The sequence below is a fragment of the Heptranchias perlo genome, chromosome 22 (assembly GCF_035084215.1).
Source record: "Heptranchias perlo isolate sHepPer1 chromosome 22, sHepPer1.hap1, whole genome shotgun sequence".
Taxonomy (NCBI): domain Eukaryota; kingdom Metazoa; phylum Chordata; class Chondrichthyes; order Hexanchiformes; family Hexanchidae; genus Heptranchias; species Heptranchias perlo.
This window is the reverse complement of record NC_090346.1, coordinates 18,309,566-18,327,392: the sequence shown is the minus strand read 5'-3', so window position 1 is coordinate 18,327,392 and position 17,827 is coordinate 18,309,566. Positions and strand designations below refer to the sequence as shown.

Sequence of the window (17,827 nt, the reverse complement as noted above, 5' to 3'; positions counted from 1 at the left end):
GGTTGGTGGAACCGCCAATCAGCGCCGGCCGCGGCCGCGGGTGGAAAAAGAACGAAGGTTCGGGCCCGAAATCCGGGATCGACCGGGGACCGGGATCGGGGATAGAGCGGGGATAGAGCGGGGGCGCGGGGATAGAGCGGGGATCGGGGATAGAGCGGGGATCGGGGATAGAGCGGGGGATAGAGCGGGGGCGCGGGGATAGAGCGGGGATCGGGGATAGAGCGGGGGATAGAGCGGGGGCGCGGGGATAGAGCGGGGATCGGGGATAGAGCGGGGATCGGGGATAGAGCGGGGGATAGAGCGGGGATCGGGGATAGAGCGGGGGATCGGGATCGGGGATAGAGCGGGGGCGCGGGGACTGGGGACCGGGGATCGGGGGCGCGGGGACTGGGAGCGACCCGTCGGCTAAAAAGCGCTTTAGGGCCTGAGGCAGGAGGCTCAATTGTGACCCTCGCTCCTCCTCCCCCGGGGTCCAGACCCGGGCCCCTTATACCGGTCACCGTCTCTTCCGCCTTCCTGCAAGTTACTGACCGGTGACCCATTGCTGGACACCGTCCGGACAGTGACCGGCCGAGGGCAGGCTCGGGTTTGGCCATGAGGTACACTGTGGTCGAACAGCTGACACAGGCTGGGACTCAGGGACTCCAATAAGAGTCAGTAGCAGAGACCAAAAAAATCTCCCAAGAAAAGGTTTTCCCGATTAAATTGGCAAGTTTAAAATGTTGGGGTTTTACAGGGTGAATCAAGACAGACTGTGTCTTCTGGTTGGGGAGTTAGTGATGAGGAGAAATTTCTGGGTTGTTGGAATGCTTTGCCACAGGGAGGGTTCGAGGCAGAAACCATTGCATATTTTAAGGGTAAATTGGAATAATATTTGAAATATACAGGGCTATGGGGAGAGAGCGGGGCAGTGGGATTAGTTTTTGATTGCTCCAGCAAAGAGCCGGCACAGACGTGATGGGCCGAACAGCCTCCTATTCTGGAAATTTCAATGGTTTTATTTGAAAGCTGAGTTTGTGTGTGAGCTACTGGAGTCATTTTTTTGCATGTTGGTAATACTCAGTTCATAATAAATGTTTTGTTAGGTGCCATGGGTGGTGCAGCCTGAGATGTTAGCATCTTCAAATCCCTCAAAGCGATTCTTGTTCAAATGGGGCGGAACAAACAGTCTCAAAAAGGAGAGCGAGCAGGTCTGAAAGGGAAAGATGTTCGGCACCAGCGGAAGGGACGGTCCTGGGAGTCGTTCACGGAGGATGTTCACGAGGCACTACAAGGTGGGTGACTGCTACCAGTTCCTAACTCTATAAAGACCAAGTCCACCCAAGTCTTGAATCTGCTTCCATATCTGGGGAGGCTGTTCCATCCCCTCTCTCTCAGACAGGATGCAAGGAAAATCTCACCTGACAGGGATCCTCTCTCACCTTGAACCCCCACTCTCTCTGTCTGTGGTGTATTTTTCTCTATTTTGTTGATGTTTTGATCAGTGCTGCTCTAAACCTTCCTCTTTAGCTTGCATTGGTTAACTCGGTTGGTTAGAACGTAGTGCTGATCATTCTGTTTGGCTTCTTTCTGTCCTGGTGAATCACACTCAATAAAACAGTGGAACACAACCAGCACATTAACCAGACTGAATGTTCGAAACCCCGTGAATCTTACTCCTAATATTTACTCAGTGTTGGCAGCTTTCCACGTCCCAGTAAACATCCTTTGCCACAAGAATTCATTTAAAATGTTGATTGAACTGCTGTATGTGTTGTTCTGTGACCTGTGGGTACGGTTGATTTTCAGCTTTTGGTGACGGTGCCTCTGAGGATGGGACTTGTCCCACATTCCAGTTCCCATGTCCATTGGCCATGTGGGAACTGGGACACTGTGACCCAAAAAGGTGTACGGGCAGGAAGCTCGTTCGCAAAGGGTTTGTCCGCAACCTGCGCATCAACGAGAGATTCAATGGACTCGTTCTGACTCCCATGGGAACCAAATACGTCTCTCCCTCCGACAGGTAAGGGCAACGGAAAATAAACTAAATAAAACTAATTAAAAATAAGAGTAATCTGGATAGAAAATGGAGCAGGCAGAGTGTTAAATCAACAGCTGTAACACTTGAGGTACATTCGCTTCCATCAAATTGAGGGAATAAAACTTTTCCTCCTTTATGTGAATAATCTCTTTTTACTGATTCACTCTTTTTGTTGGCATCAAACACTCCCAGGGCAGGTACAGCACGGGTTAGATACAGAGTAAAGCTCCCTCTACACTGTCCCGTCAAACACTCCCAGGGCAGGTACAGCACGGGTTAGATACAGAGTAAAGCTCCCTCTACACTGTTCCATCAAACACTCCCAGGGCAGGTACAGTACGGGTTAGATGCAGAGTAAAGCTCCCTCTACACTGTCCCGTCAAACACTCCCAGGGCAGGTACAGCACGGGTTAGATACAGAGTAAAGCTCCCTCTACACTGTTCCATCAAACACTCCCAGGGCAGGTACAGTACGGGTTAGATGCAGAGTAAAGGTCCCTCTATACTGTCCCAACAAACACTCTCAGGGCAGGTACAGCACGGGTTAGATACAGAGTAAAGTTTATTTCTGTTTATTTCTGTTAAGTTTAGTAATCTAATAAATCGAGGCAAGACAGGTCCCGTTGAATATGGCCTGTGCCATGTGGAAACTCCAGGACGCTTCCCATGTCCTGGACAACCACAGGTGCAGGAAGTGTCATCAGCTGGAGGAGCTCGAACTCCGGATTTTGGAGCTTGAACAGCAGCTGGCGTCACACAGTGCAATCGCGAACCTGAGAGCTACGTGGATAGCACGATTCTGGAGGTGGTCACCACGCAGCTTAAGAGAGTGCAGGCAGAGAGGGACTGGGTGAGTCAGACAGACAAGGAGGACCAGGCAGGTAGTGCAGGAGTCCCCTGAGGGCATCTCACTCTCTAACCAGTATTGTTCTGAATACTGGTGAGGGCGAGGGCTCCTCTGGGGAGTACAGCCAAAGCCAAGTCCACGGCACCACGAGTGGCTCAGCTGGACGGGGGTTGGCGGGTGGGTGGGCGGAGGGGGATAGTCAGGAGAGCAATAGTAATATGTGATTCAATAGTTAGGGGAACAGACAGGCATTTCTGCGGCCGCAGACGTGATTCCAGGATGGTATGTTGCCTATCTAGTGCCAGGTCAAGGATGTCACTGAGCGGCTGCAGAACATTCTGGGGGGAGAGGGTGAACAACCAGAGGTCATGGTCCATATCGGTACCAATAACATAGGTAGAAAGAGGGATGAGGTCCTGCAGGCAGATTTTAGGGAGTTAGGAAAAACATTAAAGAACAGGACCTCAAAAGTTAGTAATCTCCGATTACTCCCGGTGCCACACGCTAGTGAGTACAGAAATAGGAGGATAGAGCAGATGAATGCACGGCTGGAGGGATGATGCAGAAGGGAGGGCTTTAGATTCCTGGGGTATTGGGACCAGTTCTGGGGGAGGTGGGACCTGTACAGGCCGAACAGGTTGTACCTCAAAAAGCTGGGACCAATATCCTCATGGGGAGGTTCACTAGTGCTGGGGGGGGGGGTGTTTAAACTAATTTGGCAGGGGGGGTGGGCACCAGGATGTAGCATTAGAAAGGAGAAACAAGGTGCACAAAGGATTGGGAGAGACAGAGAGCACTAGAGTAAGAAATAGTACAGTATTAGGTGGGATCATACTAAGAGAGAATACAAGAAGGTCTAAGATAGGTTTACACTGCATATGTGTAAATGCACGAAGTGTGGTGAATACGGTTGGTGAGCTGCAGGCGCAAATAGCCACATGAGAATATGATGTTGTGGTGATAACAGAGACCTGGCTCAAAAAAGGGCAGGATTGGGTACTAAATGTTCCTGGATACAATAGGAAAGATAGGGTTGGAAAGAAAGGAGGGGGGGGGTGGCAGTATTGATTAAAGAGAATATTGCAGTGCTGGAGAGAGAAGATGTCCTGGAGGGGTCAAGAACAGAATCTATTTGGTTAGAGTTAAGAAACAATAGAGATTCCATTACACTACTGGGTGTATTCTATAGGCCATTAACTGGGAGGGAAGGATATAGAGGAGCAAATTTGCAGGGAAATTACAGAGAAGTGCAAGAACTATAAGAGTAGTGATAATGGAGGACTTCAACTATCCTAATATAGACTGGGATAGTAATAGTGTAAAGGGCAGAGAGGGAGAGGAATTTCTTGATCAGTACATTTCCAGCCAACGAGGAAGGAGGCATTGCATAGTTTAGATTAGCTATGGAAAAGGACACAGAGTAATCTCGAGTAAAAGTACTGAATTGGAGGAGGGCCAATTTCAGTGGGTTGAGAATGGATCTGGCCTGGGCAAATTGGAATCAAAGATTGGCAGGCAAAACTGTAATTGAACAGTGAGCGGCCTTTAAAGAGCAGATGGTTCGGGTATGGTCTAGGTACATTCCCATGAGGGGGAAAAGTAGGGCAACCAAAACCAGAGCTCCCTGGATGATGAAAGAGATAGAGAGCAAGATGAAGCAGAAAAAATGGGTGTATGACAGATGCCAGGTTGATAATACAAGTGAGAACCAGGCTGAATATAGAAAGTTCAGAGGGGAAGTAAAAAAGGAAATAAGAGGGGCAAAGAGAGAATACGAGTATAGACTGGCGGCTAACATAAAAGGGAATCCAAAAGTCTTCTATAGGCATATAAATAGTAAACGGGTAGTCAGAGGAGGGGTGGGGCTGATTAGGGACCAAAAAGGAGATCTACTCATGGAGGCAGAGGGCATGGCCAAGGTACTAAATGAATACTTTGCATCTGTCTTTACCAAGGAAGAAGATTGGGCCAAAGCCATAGTTGAGATACTGCATGGGCTAAAAATTGATAAAGAGAAGATACTAGAAGGGCTGGCTGTACTTAAAGTAGATAAGTCACCCGGTCTGGATGGGATGCATCCTAGGTTGCTGCGGGAAGTAAGGGTGGAAATTGCGGAGGTGCTGGCCATAATCTTCTAATCCTACTTAGATATGGGGGTGGTGCCAGAAGACTGGAGAATTGCAAATGTTACACCCTTTTTCAAAAAAGGGTGTAAGGATAAATCCAGCAACTACAGGCCAGTCAGTATAACCACAGTGGTGGGGAAACTTTTAGAAACAATAATCCGGGATAAAATTAAGAGTCACTTGGACAAGTGTGGATTAATAAAGAAAAGGCAGCACGGATTTGTTAAAAGGCAAATTGTGTTTAACCAACTTGATAGAGTTTTTTGATGAGGTAACAGAGAGGGTTGATGAGGGAAATGCAGTTGATGTGATGTATATGGACTTCCAGAAGGCGTTTGATAAAGTGCCGCATAATCGGCTTGTCAATAAAATTGAAGCCCACGGAATTAAAAGGGCAGTGGCAACATGGATACAAAATTGGCTAAGTGACAGGAAACAGTAGTGGTGAACGGTTGTTTTTCGGACTGGAGGGAGGTATACAGTGGTGTTCCCCAGGGGTTGGTGCTGGGGCCACTGCTTTTTTTGATATATATTGATGACGTGGACTTGGGTGTACAGGGCACAATTTCAAAATTTGCAGATGACACAAAACTTGGAAGGGTAGTAAACAGTGAGGAGGATAGTGATAGACTTCAAGAGGATATAGACAGGCTGATGGCATGGGTGGACGTGTGGCAGATGAAATTTAACACTGAGAAGTGCGAAGTGATTCATTTTGGTAGGAAAATTGAGGAGAGGCAATATAAACTAAAGGGTACAATTCTAAAGGGGGTGTAGGAAAAGAGAAACCTGAGTGTATATGTGCACAAATCGTTGAAAGCGGCAGGGCAGGTTGAGAAAGCGGTTAAAAAAGCATACGGGATCCTGGGCTTTATAAGTAGAGGCATAGAGTACAAAATCAAGGAAGTTATGTTGAACCTTTATAAAACACTGGTTCGGCCACAACTGGAGTATTGTGTCCAATTCTGGGCACCGTACTTTAGGAAGGATGTGAAGGCCTTCGAGAGGGTACAGAAAAGATTTACTAGAATGGTTCCAGGGATGAGGGACCTTAGTTACATGGATAGACTGGAGAAGCTGGGGCTGTTCTCCTTAGAGCCGAGAAGGTTGAGAGGAGATTTGATAAGGGTATTCAAAATCATGAAGGGTCTAGACAGATTAGATAGAGAGAAACTGTTCCCATTGGCAGAAGAGGACATAAATTTAAGGTGATTGGCAAAAAAAACAAAGGCGACATGTGGAAAAACTGTTTTACCCAGAGGGTGGTGGGTGTATGGAATTCGCTGCCCGAATTGGTGGTAGAGGCAGGGACCCTCAACTCTTCTTAAAAAGTACCTGGACCTGCACCTAAAGTGCTGTAAGCTGTAGGGTTATGGACCGGGTGCTGGAAGGTGGGATTAGAATGGGCACCTGGTTGTTCTTCGAGCCGGCGTGGACACGATGGGCCGAATGGCCCCCTTCTGTGCTGTATCTTTTCTATGGTTCTATAAAGTTTCTGAATGGACACATACTTTCTGTCCCGCCAGAGAGGTGGTGGCACAGGACGGGGTGGCTGTCATCGACTGTTCCTGGGCTAAACTAGAGGACACCCCATTCACAAAGATGAGAGGCAGACACCCGAGGCTGTTGCCCTACCTCGTTGCTGCTAACCCAGTGAATTATGGGCGGCCCTGCAGGCTGTCCTGTGTTGAGGCTTTTGCTGCCACGTTCTTCATTGTGGGTAAGTCGGACGATGTGTGTTGGCTAAGTACAGGATGTATTGTTCCCTCATTAGTTCTTTATTTCAAATCTGCTCTCTCCCTGTAGTCACTGAATCGCACTGTTTTTGCATTCCACAGAATCCAGCACCTCTCTAGTATCTCAGCAGTGAGCCCAGACAAGGACAATGGGCTATTAGACTATGGAGGGGATCACAGCCAAACCCGATCCTGTCCTCATTGGACACTTTCTGGCAGTGATCTCTTGGTAACCCTTTAAGAGTAGTTAGTTGGTTGGTTAATTAGTTAGTTAGTTTGAGTCCCCTGTGCCTAGTGGCACATGAGGCACCCCATTTCTCCCACTGTCTGTCTGTCCAGAGCAAGATATTTGACTCCAACCGGAGCCTCAAATCCAGCAGATCACCGGTCTCCACAGTCGAGGTTTATATTTGTCAGTCTCTAACATACTCGACTTGTCTCTGGGTTGTTTCAATAACAAAAGGTATTTTTACGTGGACGGGTTGTTAGTCTGACTCCCAACTCCGACCAGGAGGACAGTGCACTGCCTTTAGTCTGACTCCCACCTTTTGACTTGTCTGGCTTTGGTGTCCATTCCAGGAGTTATACTCCCACCAGCATAGTTCTCAGGGTCTAGGGGCACGCTGGCCTTCCCGCCCCGTAAAGATGCAGTCCTTAGGGACGGTCCAGGAGTAGGAGCCCTGGTTGATTTTTTTCACCTCCCTGACCCAAAGCTCTAATAGGTAGTCACCGTGCCCTGACTGCTCGCTACCTGCCGTCTTGCCTGGGCCTGGGCCTCTCCTCCTCTCTCGGCCTCAGTACTGCATTGACCTCTGTATAATCTGGATTTACGGTGACTGAATTCGTCAAATTCCACCATTATTACTTTGGGATTTTGCCATTTTCTAATTCCAATTCTCACCATTGGTGACCAATTTGTGCTCCCACTCGCAGCGTGAGGTGATCTCAGCCGGAGTGACTGGACCCGGATATGTAGGATCCTGGCCAGACACCAGATTATCCGGAGTTGTCTGGGGTGGAGCCTCTGTGCTCCAAACACATCCATTGGCGTAAAATAAAGCGGGACTCCCATTGGGAACATAGGAACAGGAGGAAGCCATTTAGCCCGTCCAGCGTGTTCCACTATTCAGTGAGATCATGGCTGATCTGTGACCTAGCTCCATATACCCACCTTCGTCCCATATCCCTTAATATCTTTGGTTAACAAAAATCTATCAATCTCAGGTTTAAAATTAACAATTGAGCTAGCATCAACTGCCTTTTGTGGAAGAGAGTTCCAAACTTCTACCAACCTTTGTGTGTAGAAATGTTTCCTAACTTCACTCCTGAAAGTCCTGGCTCTAATTTTTAGGCTATGTCCCCTAGTCCTAGATGCTCCAACCAGCGGAAATAGTTTCTCGCTAACTACCCTATCAGTTCCCCATAATATCTTGAAAACTTCAATCAAATCACCCCTTAATCTCTAAATTCCAGAGAATGCAACCCTTGTTGGTGTAATATCTCCTTGTAATTTAACCCTTGGAGTCCAGGTATCATTCTAGCAAATCCACACTGCACTCCCTCCAAGGCCAATATATCCTTCCTGAGGTGCGGTGCCCAAAACTGAACCCAGTACTCCCGGTATGGTCTAACCAGGGCTTTGTATAACTATAGCATAACTTCTACCCCCTTGTATTCTAGCCCTCTAGATATAAAGGCCAGCATTCCATTAGTCTTTTTGATTATTTTCTGTACCTGTCCATGACATTTTAATGATGTACAGCAACCTTTAAATCTCTTTGGACCTCCACTGTTTTGAGCTTTTCACCATTTAGAAAGTACTCTGATGTATCCTTTTTAGGTCAAAAGTGGATGACCTCACACTTGCCTACATTGAAATCCATTTGCTACAGTTTTGCCCATTCGCTTAATCTATTAATATCTCTGTAATTTTACGCTTCCATCTACACTGCTTACTGTGATAACTATTTTTGTGTCATCAGCAAACTTGGATATGTGGCTCTGTATCCCATCATCTAAGTCATTAATAAATACAGTGAATAGTTGAGGCCCCAACACAGATCTCTGTGGGACACCACTAGTCACATCCTGCCAATTTGAGAACCTGCCCATTATCCTACTCTCTGTCTCCTGCCGCTCAGCCAATCTCCTAACCAGGTCAATAATTTGCCCTCAATTCCATGAGCTTCAACTTTAGATAACAGTCTCTTATGAGGGATTTTATTGAATGCCTTCTGGAAGTCCATAGACATTCCCCTGTCCACTACTTTAGTCACCTCTTCAAAAAATTAATCAGGTTCCTCAGGCATGACCTACCCTTTACAAATCCATGCTGGCTCTCTCTGATCAGTTGAAAATTTTCAAAGTGTTCAGTCACTCTATCCTTAATTATAGACTCTAGTAATTTCCCGACAACAGATTCCCTGGTTTCTCTCTCCTTTCTTAAATAGCGGAGTGACATGTGCAGTTTTCCAATCTGAAGGTACATGCTCCTGAATCGAGAGAACTTTGGAAGATTATAGTTAGGGCTTCTGCAGTGATCTCACCTACTTCTTTTAAAACCCTGAGATGGAAACCATCTGGTCCTGGGGATTTGTCACTCTTTAATGCCATTATTTTCTTCATTACTGTTAATTTGCTTACGTTAATTATGGTAAGTCCCCGTCCCTGATTCAAAATTAGTTTCCTTGGGGTGTCCGGCATGCTATCCTCTTCCTCTACTGTAAATACCGACGCAAAGTGTCGCAACTTCCCACTTCCCTGCCTCTAGAGGGGCCCGTGGTGGTATGGGGTGGGGGTGCGGGTGGGGCAGAGTGGATCGCGGGGTGGGGGGCAGGGCAGAGTGCGGGTTGGAGTGTGGGGGTGAGGCAGAGCATGGCCGGGGAGACTGAAATCTGGAGGAGAAGAGAAAAGGTTGAGCTGTACTTGTCACACTGTTTGCTTCTAACAGGGTTTCCGGAGCTGGCCGATATATTACTAAAGAAATTCAAATGGGGGAAAACCTTCCTGCAACTAAACCAAGAGGTGCTGGAGAAGTACAGTGCGTGCCAGGACGAGGCGGAGGTGCTACAGGCCGAGCAGGAGTTTCTGGCTGGAAACCAAGAGCCAGAGGATCAGGAGGGTAAAATCTCATCTTGTACATATCCTTTCCTGAAGGTGTTTGCTCCTTGTCGGGTACGGGGTCCATGGGGAGTCGAGAACTCTCCACAACCTTACCAAGTGGCCCTTCATTTGTGAACCTAGACTGAGTATCAGCAGGATATTTGAGCTTGGTCCTGTTCTTACCCACCGTCCACACAAAGCCATGTTTCCAGTAGATGCTGCTGGAATCAGATCAGCAGGATTCCCTGTTCCCTCCCATTCCCTCCCCCGAGGCATCGGTGCAACCTGGAACCCGATGAGAGTCTGCGCCTTCAGGAGAGAAGGGTGTAAATAAAAAGTAATTTAAAAAATGAAGCTGGGGGCGATCGTGTTATTAAAGCAGCTTTTGTTTTGCAGATCTATTTGATACTGATTCAGGAAAAGAATTTTGTAATCCTAATAGACCCAACCTTGGAAGGTAAGGTCTCAACATTTATTTCTGCACAGTTCATTTTTATTTTAAATCATTAAATCTTTTACATTGGGAAAACCAAAGCCATCTTATTCAGCTCCTCTACCCCCAATTCCACCAACCTCCTTGGATCTGGAGCAGTTTCATCATCAATAACTTGCTCATGTACTGTAACTTTAATATAGAAAACCATCACCAGGCACTTCAGAGTCCTGAGGGAAAACCAACAATCAGAGAGGTGATCACAAGCTTGGTCAAGTGGTGGGTTTTAAAGGAGGAGAGGCGGAAGGTTTAAGGGAGGGAATTCCAGAGTGGGGCCTAGACAGCTGAAGGCACAGCCGCCAATGGTGGGGCGAAGGGAGGAGGGTGCACAAGAGGCCAGTCAGAGGAACGAGGATTTCGGAAAAAGACGCTGGAGGAGGAGGAACGAGGCCATAGAGGAATTGAACACGAGGATGAGAATTTTAAAATCGAGGTGTTCCCGAACTGGGAGCCAGTGTAGGTCAGCAAGCACAGGGGTGATGGATGAATGGGACTTGGGTGCAAGTTAGGATACAGTTAGTACCATGTTTGATCAGAGGATGGGTGAACGGGACTTGGTGCAAGTTAGGATACGGGCAGCAGAGTTTTGGATGAGTTCAAGTTTATGGAGTGGAAGATGGGAGGCTAGCCAGGAGAGCATTGGAATAGTTGAGTCTGGAGGTAACAAAAGCATGGATGAGGGTTTCAGCTGCAGATGAGCTGAGGCAGGGACGGAGACGGACGATGTTATGGAGGTCTTGGTGATGGAGCGGATATATGGGTCAGAAACTCAGCTCAGCTCGGTCAAATAAAACGCCATGGTAGCAAACAGTCTGGTTCAGCCTGAGACATTGGCTGGGGAGGGGGATGGAATCGGTGGTGAGGGTACGGAGTTTGTGGCGGGGACCGAAGACAGTGGCTCTGGTCTTCCCAATGTTTAGCCGGAGGAAATTACAGTTCATCCAAGACTGGATATTGGGCAAGCAGTCTGACATCACGGAGGCAGTGGAGGGGTTGAGCGAGATGGTGGAGAGGTAGAGCTGGGTGTCATCGGTGTACATGTGGAATCTGACCCCATGCCTGTAGATGAGGAAGAGGAGGGGTTCAAGGATTGATCCTTGGGGGACTCCAGAGGCGGGAGTAGGAAGAGAAGCCATTGTTGGAGATGCCTTAGCTACATTCAGATAGAGGTAAAAGGGGAACCAAGTGAGGGCAGTTCTAATGAGCTGAACAATAGAGGACGCTGGTGTGGTCGACTATGTCAAAGGCTGCAGAAGTCGAGGAGGTCACAGTTACAAAGGATGTCATTTGTGTGTGGGAGGGGGGAAACCTGAGTGGAGAGATTCAAACAGGAAGTTGTGGGGGAGATGGGCACGGATTTTGCAGCGCACTCAATTCAATATCCATGTCCAGTTACCAATCCTCCTGGCATCACCCTCACTGATCTCTGCAACCTCCTACAGCCCGAAGCCACAGCCCATGCCTACCGTTCTCCCACTCCAACCTGCTGTGCATCTTCCCCTCACGGGGCTCCTCACTCATCACTTGGTGGCACAGCTTTCAGTTGTCTAGGCCTTATCCTTAGGGTCTCCCTCCATAACTCTCTTCCCCTGTGACTTCGCTCCCCACCTATAAAACCCTCCTCAAAACCTACTATTTTGATCATGCATTTGGTCAACTGTGCTAATTTTCCACAACAGCTTGGTCCGTTCTCTCCTGTGTGGGATGTTTCATTACACTATAAGTGCTATAAAAACACAAGCATTTGATGTCCTGGCTAAAGTAAAATAAATAGGATCAGTACAGAGAGTTTGGCTGTTGGGTTTTGCAAGGAGCTGCAGTGTTGCTAACCTCCTGCTGGTGGCGTGTGAGGACCTCATCGATGAGTAATTAATCAACTTACTGTGTAAAGTTTTTAGGATAGATAAGTGCTGCTTACCTTGGGCTCTCCAGCCTCAATCTGAACGCGAAATGTTTTTCCTTACCTTTTTATACCACCCCACCCTTGTACCTTGAGGCCCCATTGGCCCTGTTCCAGTTACAAATTGATTACACTGCTTGATTGTGCTAATTCATGGTAGATTTTATGTTCGGGCTTATGCTAATGAGTTTGCACGGAAACTTGGGCGAAATTTCACTGCGGCAAAACTAGTGCAATGTCGGGCCCATTTTGCTGATTGTGCCCCAGAACTCCAGGCCTTGAACTTTAAGCTATATGACAAATTTAAAGGGGAAAAGATAACCCAGGATACGCTCAGGAGCAAGTGCAAAGTATTATCTTTTTTTTAAAAATGAAGCTAGTATCAATTAGGAATTCAGTCTATTATTTCCTCTCGTTTGAAGACTTGTCATCTCAGCTCTGGTAGCTTCATCCACCCATATCCCATTGAACCATAGAAAAGATACAGCACAGAAGGGGGCTATTCGGCCCATCGTGTCCACGCAGGCTCAAAAAACAACCAGGTGCCCATTCTAATCCCACCTTCCAGCACCCGGTCCGTAGCCCTGCAGCTTACAGCACTTTAGGTGCAGGTCCAGGTACTTTTTTACACTCCAGGTACACTTTACCCAGAGTGGCTACATTTATTTCGATGGGAAATGGTGCTTTGGGCTCATCTGGAGGCTGGAAATTGGAGTACTGTACACAACCAGGTCAGGTTACAGAGTAAATCTCCCTCTACACTGTCCCATCAAACACTCCCAGAGCAGGTACAGCACGGGTTAGATACAGAGTAAAGCTCCCTCTACACTGTCCCATCAAACACTCCCAGGGCAGGTACAGCACGGGTTACATACAGAGTAAAGCTCCCTCTACACTGACCGATCAAACACTCCCAGGGCAGGTACAGCACGGGTTAGATACAGAGTAAAGCTCCCTCTACACTGTCTATCAAACACTCCCAGGGCAGGTACAGGGTTAGATTCAGAGGAACAATGATCTCTAAGTGTGATATTTAAACTCACGAAAGGACAGCATCTGACCCATCATTTTGTTTTCATTTCAGATTTTGCTGCTTTCACAATTCTTTTTATCTTTCACTTAATGTTGTTTGTCAAGGGCTGTAGAGAGTGAAGAAGACAGCGATGATGATGATGATGAGGAAGATGAAGATAGTAAAGCAAATGAAGCAGAGGTTCATTGTGAAAGTAAAGGAGATCATCAAGCACTGTGCAGGGAGGCGGAACCTGCTGTAAAGTCCACCAGCGAGTCAAAGGATTAAGGTTGAATGTAACGGGGAAGAGCACACTATGCAGGGTGGCCGGAGTCCTCCTCCCTGCTAATAGGCGTTTCAAAAAGTAGATTGTCAAAGCTTATATAAAATAAAATTATTTATAACTGCAAACTGGGATCGATATGGAACACACTGCTTAAATCAGTAAAATAGTAGAAAGAATGTGCATTTCTATAGCACCTGACCTCAGGATGTCCCAAAGCGCATTACAGCCAATGGAGTACTTTTCAAGTGTGGCCACTTGCAATGTAGGGAATCTCCCGCTCACTCCCCGTACCCTTTAATATCCCACCCAGTCTAATCCCACTCCCGCTCCGTACCCTACCCTTTAATATCCCACCCAGTCTAATCCCACTCCCGCTCTGTACCCTTTAATATCCCACCCAGTCTAATCCCACTTTCCTGCTCAGTCCCATATCTTTAATAGTCCTCATTTTCAATCGGCTATCTAATTCCCTTTTTAAATAATTTATTTACTTTGCTTCCACAATGGTTTGTGGCAGAGGATCTCACATTGTGAGCTTCCCTTTAATGTTTTGTGCCCTCTTGTTGCCATGGCACTGACCAGTCATAACTCTTCATAGCCTTGAAGACTTCGAGCCGATCATCCCTTAACCTTCTCAGCTTTAGTGGGGGAAAAAAAGCTGCAACATCTCGCATCGCTTCATAACTGTAGCCCCGTTTCCCTGTCAACATCCCAGTGAATCTACACTCCACCATTACCATTGATCTTAAATTCCCTAAATGGGGTGATGAAAACTATTTTGTGCCAGTTGCCTTATTATAGTCTTCTCTACTCATTATGCCACCTTTACTAGCCTGTGTATCTGTAATCATGGGCCCTCTGCTCCGCGACTCCAGTTACAATCACCATTTAACCTATATTTCCTTTCTTTATTCTTATTACACATTTTTCCACATTGTGAACTGTGTCTGCTCCTTGTCGGTCCATGCTGCCAGCTGCTGTGTTAATGTGCAATCTTACACAACCCTTGTCACAATTTGCTATTCCCTCCAATTTGAGGTGAGCTGCAATCTTCAATGTTGTTCCCTTAATTCCTTACTCCAGATCATTTACAATTACTGTAAACACCCTGGGAAAGCATTAGTCGAGGTCAAATGGAGACAGGACGGAAACCTTTGCAATTATCCAGCACAGCTCCCTGAAAAGTCTCTCAGCGCTTCATGTATGATGAATTACTTGGAAGTGCAATCACTGTTATGTAGGCAAATGTGGCAGCCATTTAGCACACAGCAAGCCCCCACAAACAATGAAATGAATAACTAGTTAATCTGGTGTTGGTTGAATGATGAATGTTGGGAGAAATCACTATTCTACAAATAACCTGAACCCAACCGATGGTGCCTTGGATTAAAGTCTCATCAGGAAAGGAAAACAAGAAGATAGTTCACTTTGAATAATCCTTTTAAACATTTTCAAAATTACAGTTACAAAAATCTGACAAGGCCTTGGACAAAGTTATCTCAACTATTCAATGTTTCTGTGCAGTACTTACAAGCACAAAGACAGAGGTCAGCAAATTAATTTTTTTTTAAAAACTCAAAAAAACACGATTGTCTATCATTGTAACAAATACAAATATGAAGAGGTTGTGGGTGATCAGTTACTACTACAGCACGGGATTCATAGTACCACAACGATGAGCACTGGCACTGGATCCATATCACCACGACGGTGAGTACTGGATCAATATCACCACGATGGTGAGCACTGGCACTGGATCAATATCATCACGATGGTAAGCACTGGCACTGGATCCATATCACCACGACGGTGAGCATTGGTACCGGATCCATATCACCACGACGGTGAGGTTACAGCACTAGATCCCTATCACGATGGTGAGGTTACGGCACTGGATCCCTAGCATGATGGTGAGGTTACGGCACTGGATCCTTAGCACGATGGTGAGGTTACGGCACTGGATCCCTAGCATGATGGTGAGGTTACGGCACTGGATCCCTATCACGATGGTGAGGTTACGGCACTGGATCTCTATTGCCACGACAGTGAGGAGTTCCACATTGGCTTCAAAATTGCATGAGGTTGAGGAGCTACAACACAACTTCAATATTTCCACAGTGGTGACAGTGAGGAGCTCCAGCACGAGAAAGCAGCACTCCAACTTGACATGTTCCTGCAGGTGCGAATGTTTGACTTATATACATACATAGTCACTTATATTTCAAATCTGCTGGGATTTACCCCGGAGACACCTCCAGCTCTTTCATCTTCTTGACAAAATCCTGTGCTTCTCTGTCAGCTGTCCGTCCCTCCAGCAGCTTCACGATTGGTTTCATCACTGCAAAAATAAAGGTGTTCTTTAACCACCAGCACTCATGTTCTCTCAGAGAGTACGTGCGTCACAGGGGGTGGCACTGGGCTGCAGGACCAGGAAGGCCCCAAATGTCACTCCATGTCTGTGCTGAGTTAGCAATAGGGGGCACTACCTCTGGTCTGGCCCACCTCATCAAAGGAGGGTGAACAGAAATCAGCCAGGATTCCTACTCCTGGTCGCTGTCCAGTGAGTTCTGCTGGAAGGTGTAAGTGATGACAGCATCAGGCTCAACTGTGATCTTCGCCACAGTCAAATCATCTGCTGACACTCACTGTCCAGGGGGGCACATTAGAAACAGCCACTGGAGTGGGGGTGTGAATCACAGCCCAGCAAAAGCTGCTCCCCATAGGAATGAAATCTGGGAGATGCTACGAGGAAATGTATCCCCATACATTAAAAATTTCTATGTCAACGTTTCTAATGGAAACTACCTGTGTAAATGGGTCATGCTGTAATTACACTACAGTGGAGGGTGTAATTACAACATGACATGTTTACATAGGCAGTATCCATCATAAATGTGGATGTTGAATTTATAAAAGAAAATGTTGACAGGAAATTCATGCAGGTGCAATTTTTAAATATATTATAGATAGATATTGAACTTTGTTTATTTTTTACCACTGGGCTCAGGGTGGGTCAGTTTCAGGAATATTGGGGGAACATTTTTGACTCCCCCCGCGACAGCGGGCTTGTTGAGCCCGTGAATCTCCTGCAGCGGTAGCACGGCCTCCCCTGCGAAGTCGTTGGTCGACAGCCAGTCGTGGTCCATGACTGTGAAGTGAATGCAGGCAATGCTGTTTTTGCACTGCTCCCCCGTCACTGTGCTGAAAGAGAAAAAGCAGGTCAGAACGCAGCAACTGAACGCGAGAGAAGGGGAACGTGTCCCATGCAGCCTGGGACAGGCATGAGAGATCAGAGTGTTAGATGGGACAGAAAATTCAGCACTTTACATAACTAATCAAAAATACTGACAAGTTAAAGAGTTCGTCGAAGATTGGGTGCAGCGTTTTATTCTTGACTTGTGTTCGCTGGCTCTTTGCTCCTGGGAAGATATGGTGAGGAGAGAGGTCGATAATGACAAAAGGATCACTGAGACCTGGAAGCACAGAGACAAAGAGAAGAGTAAATGGTGGGCTTCTGACAATATCCGTCCCATCCTGACCCGGCCAAAGGTGTAAATCAGGCAGGTGCCTGCAGGAGGGCTCATTTTCATTTGATGGGCGAGCTGCCAGTTCTCAAAGGGGGCTGACAGGCGGGGCAGGACAGGGAATCCAGCGCTGTCCCAAATGTTTTACAGCCAATAAAATACTTTTTTTTTTGAAGTGTAGTCACTGTTGTAATGTAGGAAATGCGGCAGCCAATTTGAGCACACTGAGATCCCATAAACAGCAATGAGATAATGACCAAATAACCTGCCCCACTCTCTCCCATAGCCCTACACAGAATTAGATAGAATGTACAGCACAGAAACAGGCCATTTGGCCCAACAGGTCCATGCTGGTGTAGATATACAGGGTAATTGCAGCATTTGAAGCCGCGTACCACATATGTACAGATAGCTATCTAGCGTATATATGAAGCGTACCATGTATGATCATATATAAATCATTATGGGCGATTTTCATCTGTCTGCTGCTCTGGCTGCCTGAGGCTTGCTCACCCAACTCGACTTTCGCGTGAACCTCAAAATGGGCGGTCAGCACTCCGACTTGAAACAGGCGGGAACCTTTATTAAAATATTTAAATCAGGGTCCTCTGCAGAGTGGCTGAACCAGTGGTCCTTAAAGGGACCGCAGCAGGTGGTTCCGAAACGACCAAAGACCTGTGGCACTGATTTTTGTATAGCTCGGAGGAACATGAATGCCCCTTCTGGAACCACTCGCTGCCTGTTGTTCAGTTGACTCCCCGTCCCTTTAAAAGCTTATTTC

At 46.9% G+C, this 17,827-nt stretch overlaps 2 protein-coding genes across 4 annotated transcripts in view; one reads left to right on the top strand and one right to left on the bottom strand.

Moving 5' to 3' along the window:
- tsr3 (TSR3 ribosome maturation factor) lies at positions 1-13,647 on the top strand. Of its 2 annotated transcripts, XM_068003083.1 has the most exons (7): positions 1-57; positions 1,086-1,274; positions 1,789-2,002; positions 6,520-6,713; positions 9,680-9,850; positions 10,228-10,288; positions 13,362-13,647. In XM_068003083.1, the coding sequence occupies exons 2-7, from the start codon at positions 1,151-1,153 to the stop codon at positions 13,522-13,524; spliced, it is 927 nt and encodes a 308-aa protein (XP_067859184.1). In that variant the 5' UTR covers positions 1-57; positions 1,086-1,150; the 3' UTR covers positions 13,525-13,647. The 2 variants fall into 2 exon arrangements, with proteins under 2 accessions (XP_067859184.1, XP_067859185.1); XM_068003084.1 differs by lacking the exon at positions 1-57 and having other exon boundaries at positions 421-1,274.
- Positions 13,648-14,944: 1,297 nt separating this feature from the next.
- baiap3 (BAI1 associated protein 3) overlaps positions 14,945-17,827 on the bottom strand; it is a 72,261-nt gene continuing 69,378 nt past the window's right edge. For both annotated transcript variants that reach the window (XM_068003081.1, XM_068003082.1), the window contains 3 exons: positions 16,872-16,995; positions 16,518-16,723; positions 14,945-15,860 (listed from right to left, as the gene is read on the bottom strand). In XM_068003081.1, the coding sequence (XP_067859182.1) occupies positions 15,760-15,860; positions 16,518-16,723; positions 16,872-16,995 (431 nt within the window). In that variant the 3' untranslated portion in view covers positions 14,945-15,759. The remainder of the gene's footprint in view (positions 15,861-16,517; positions 16,724-16,871; positions 16,996-17,827) is intronic.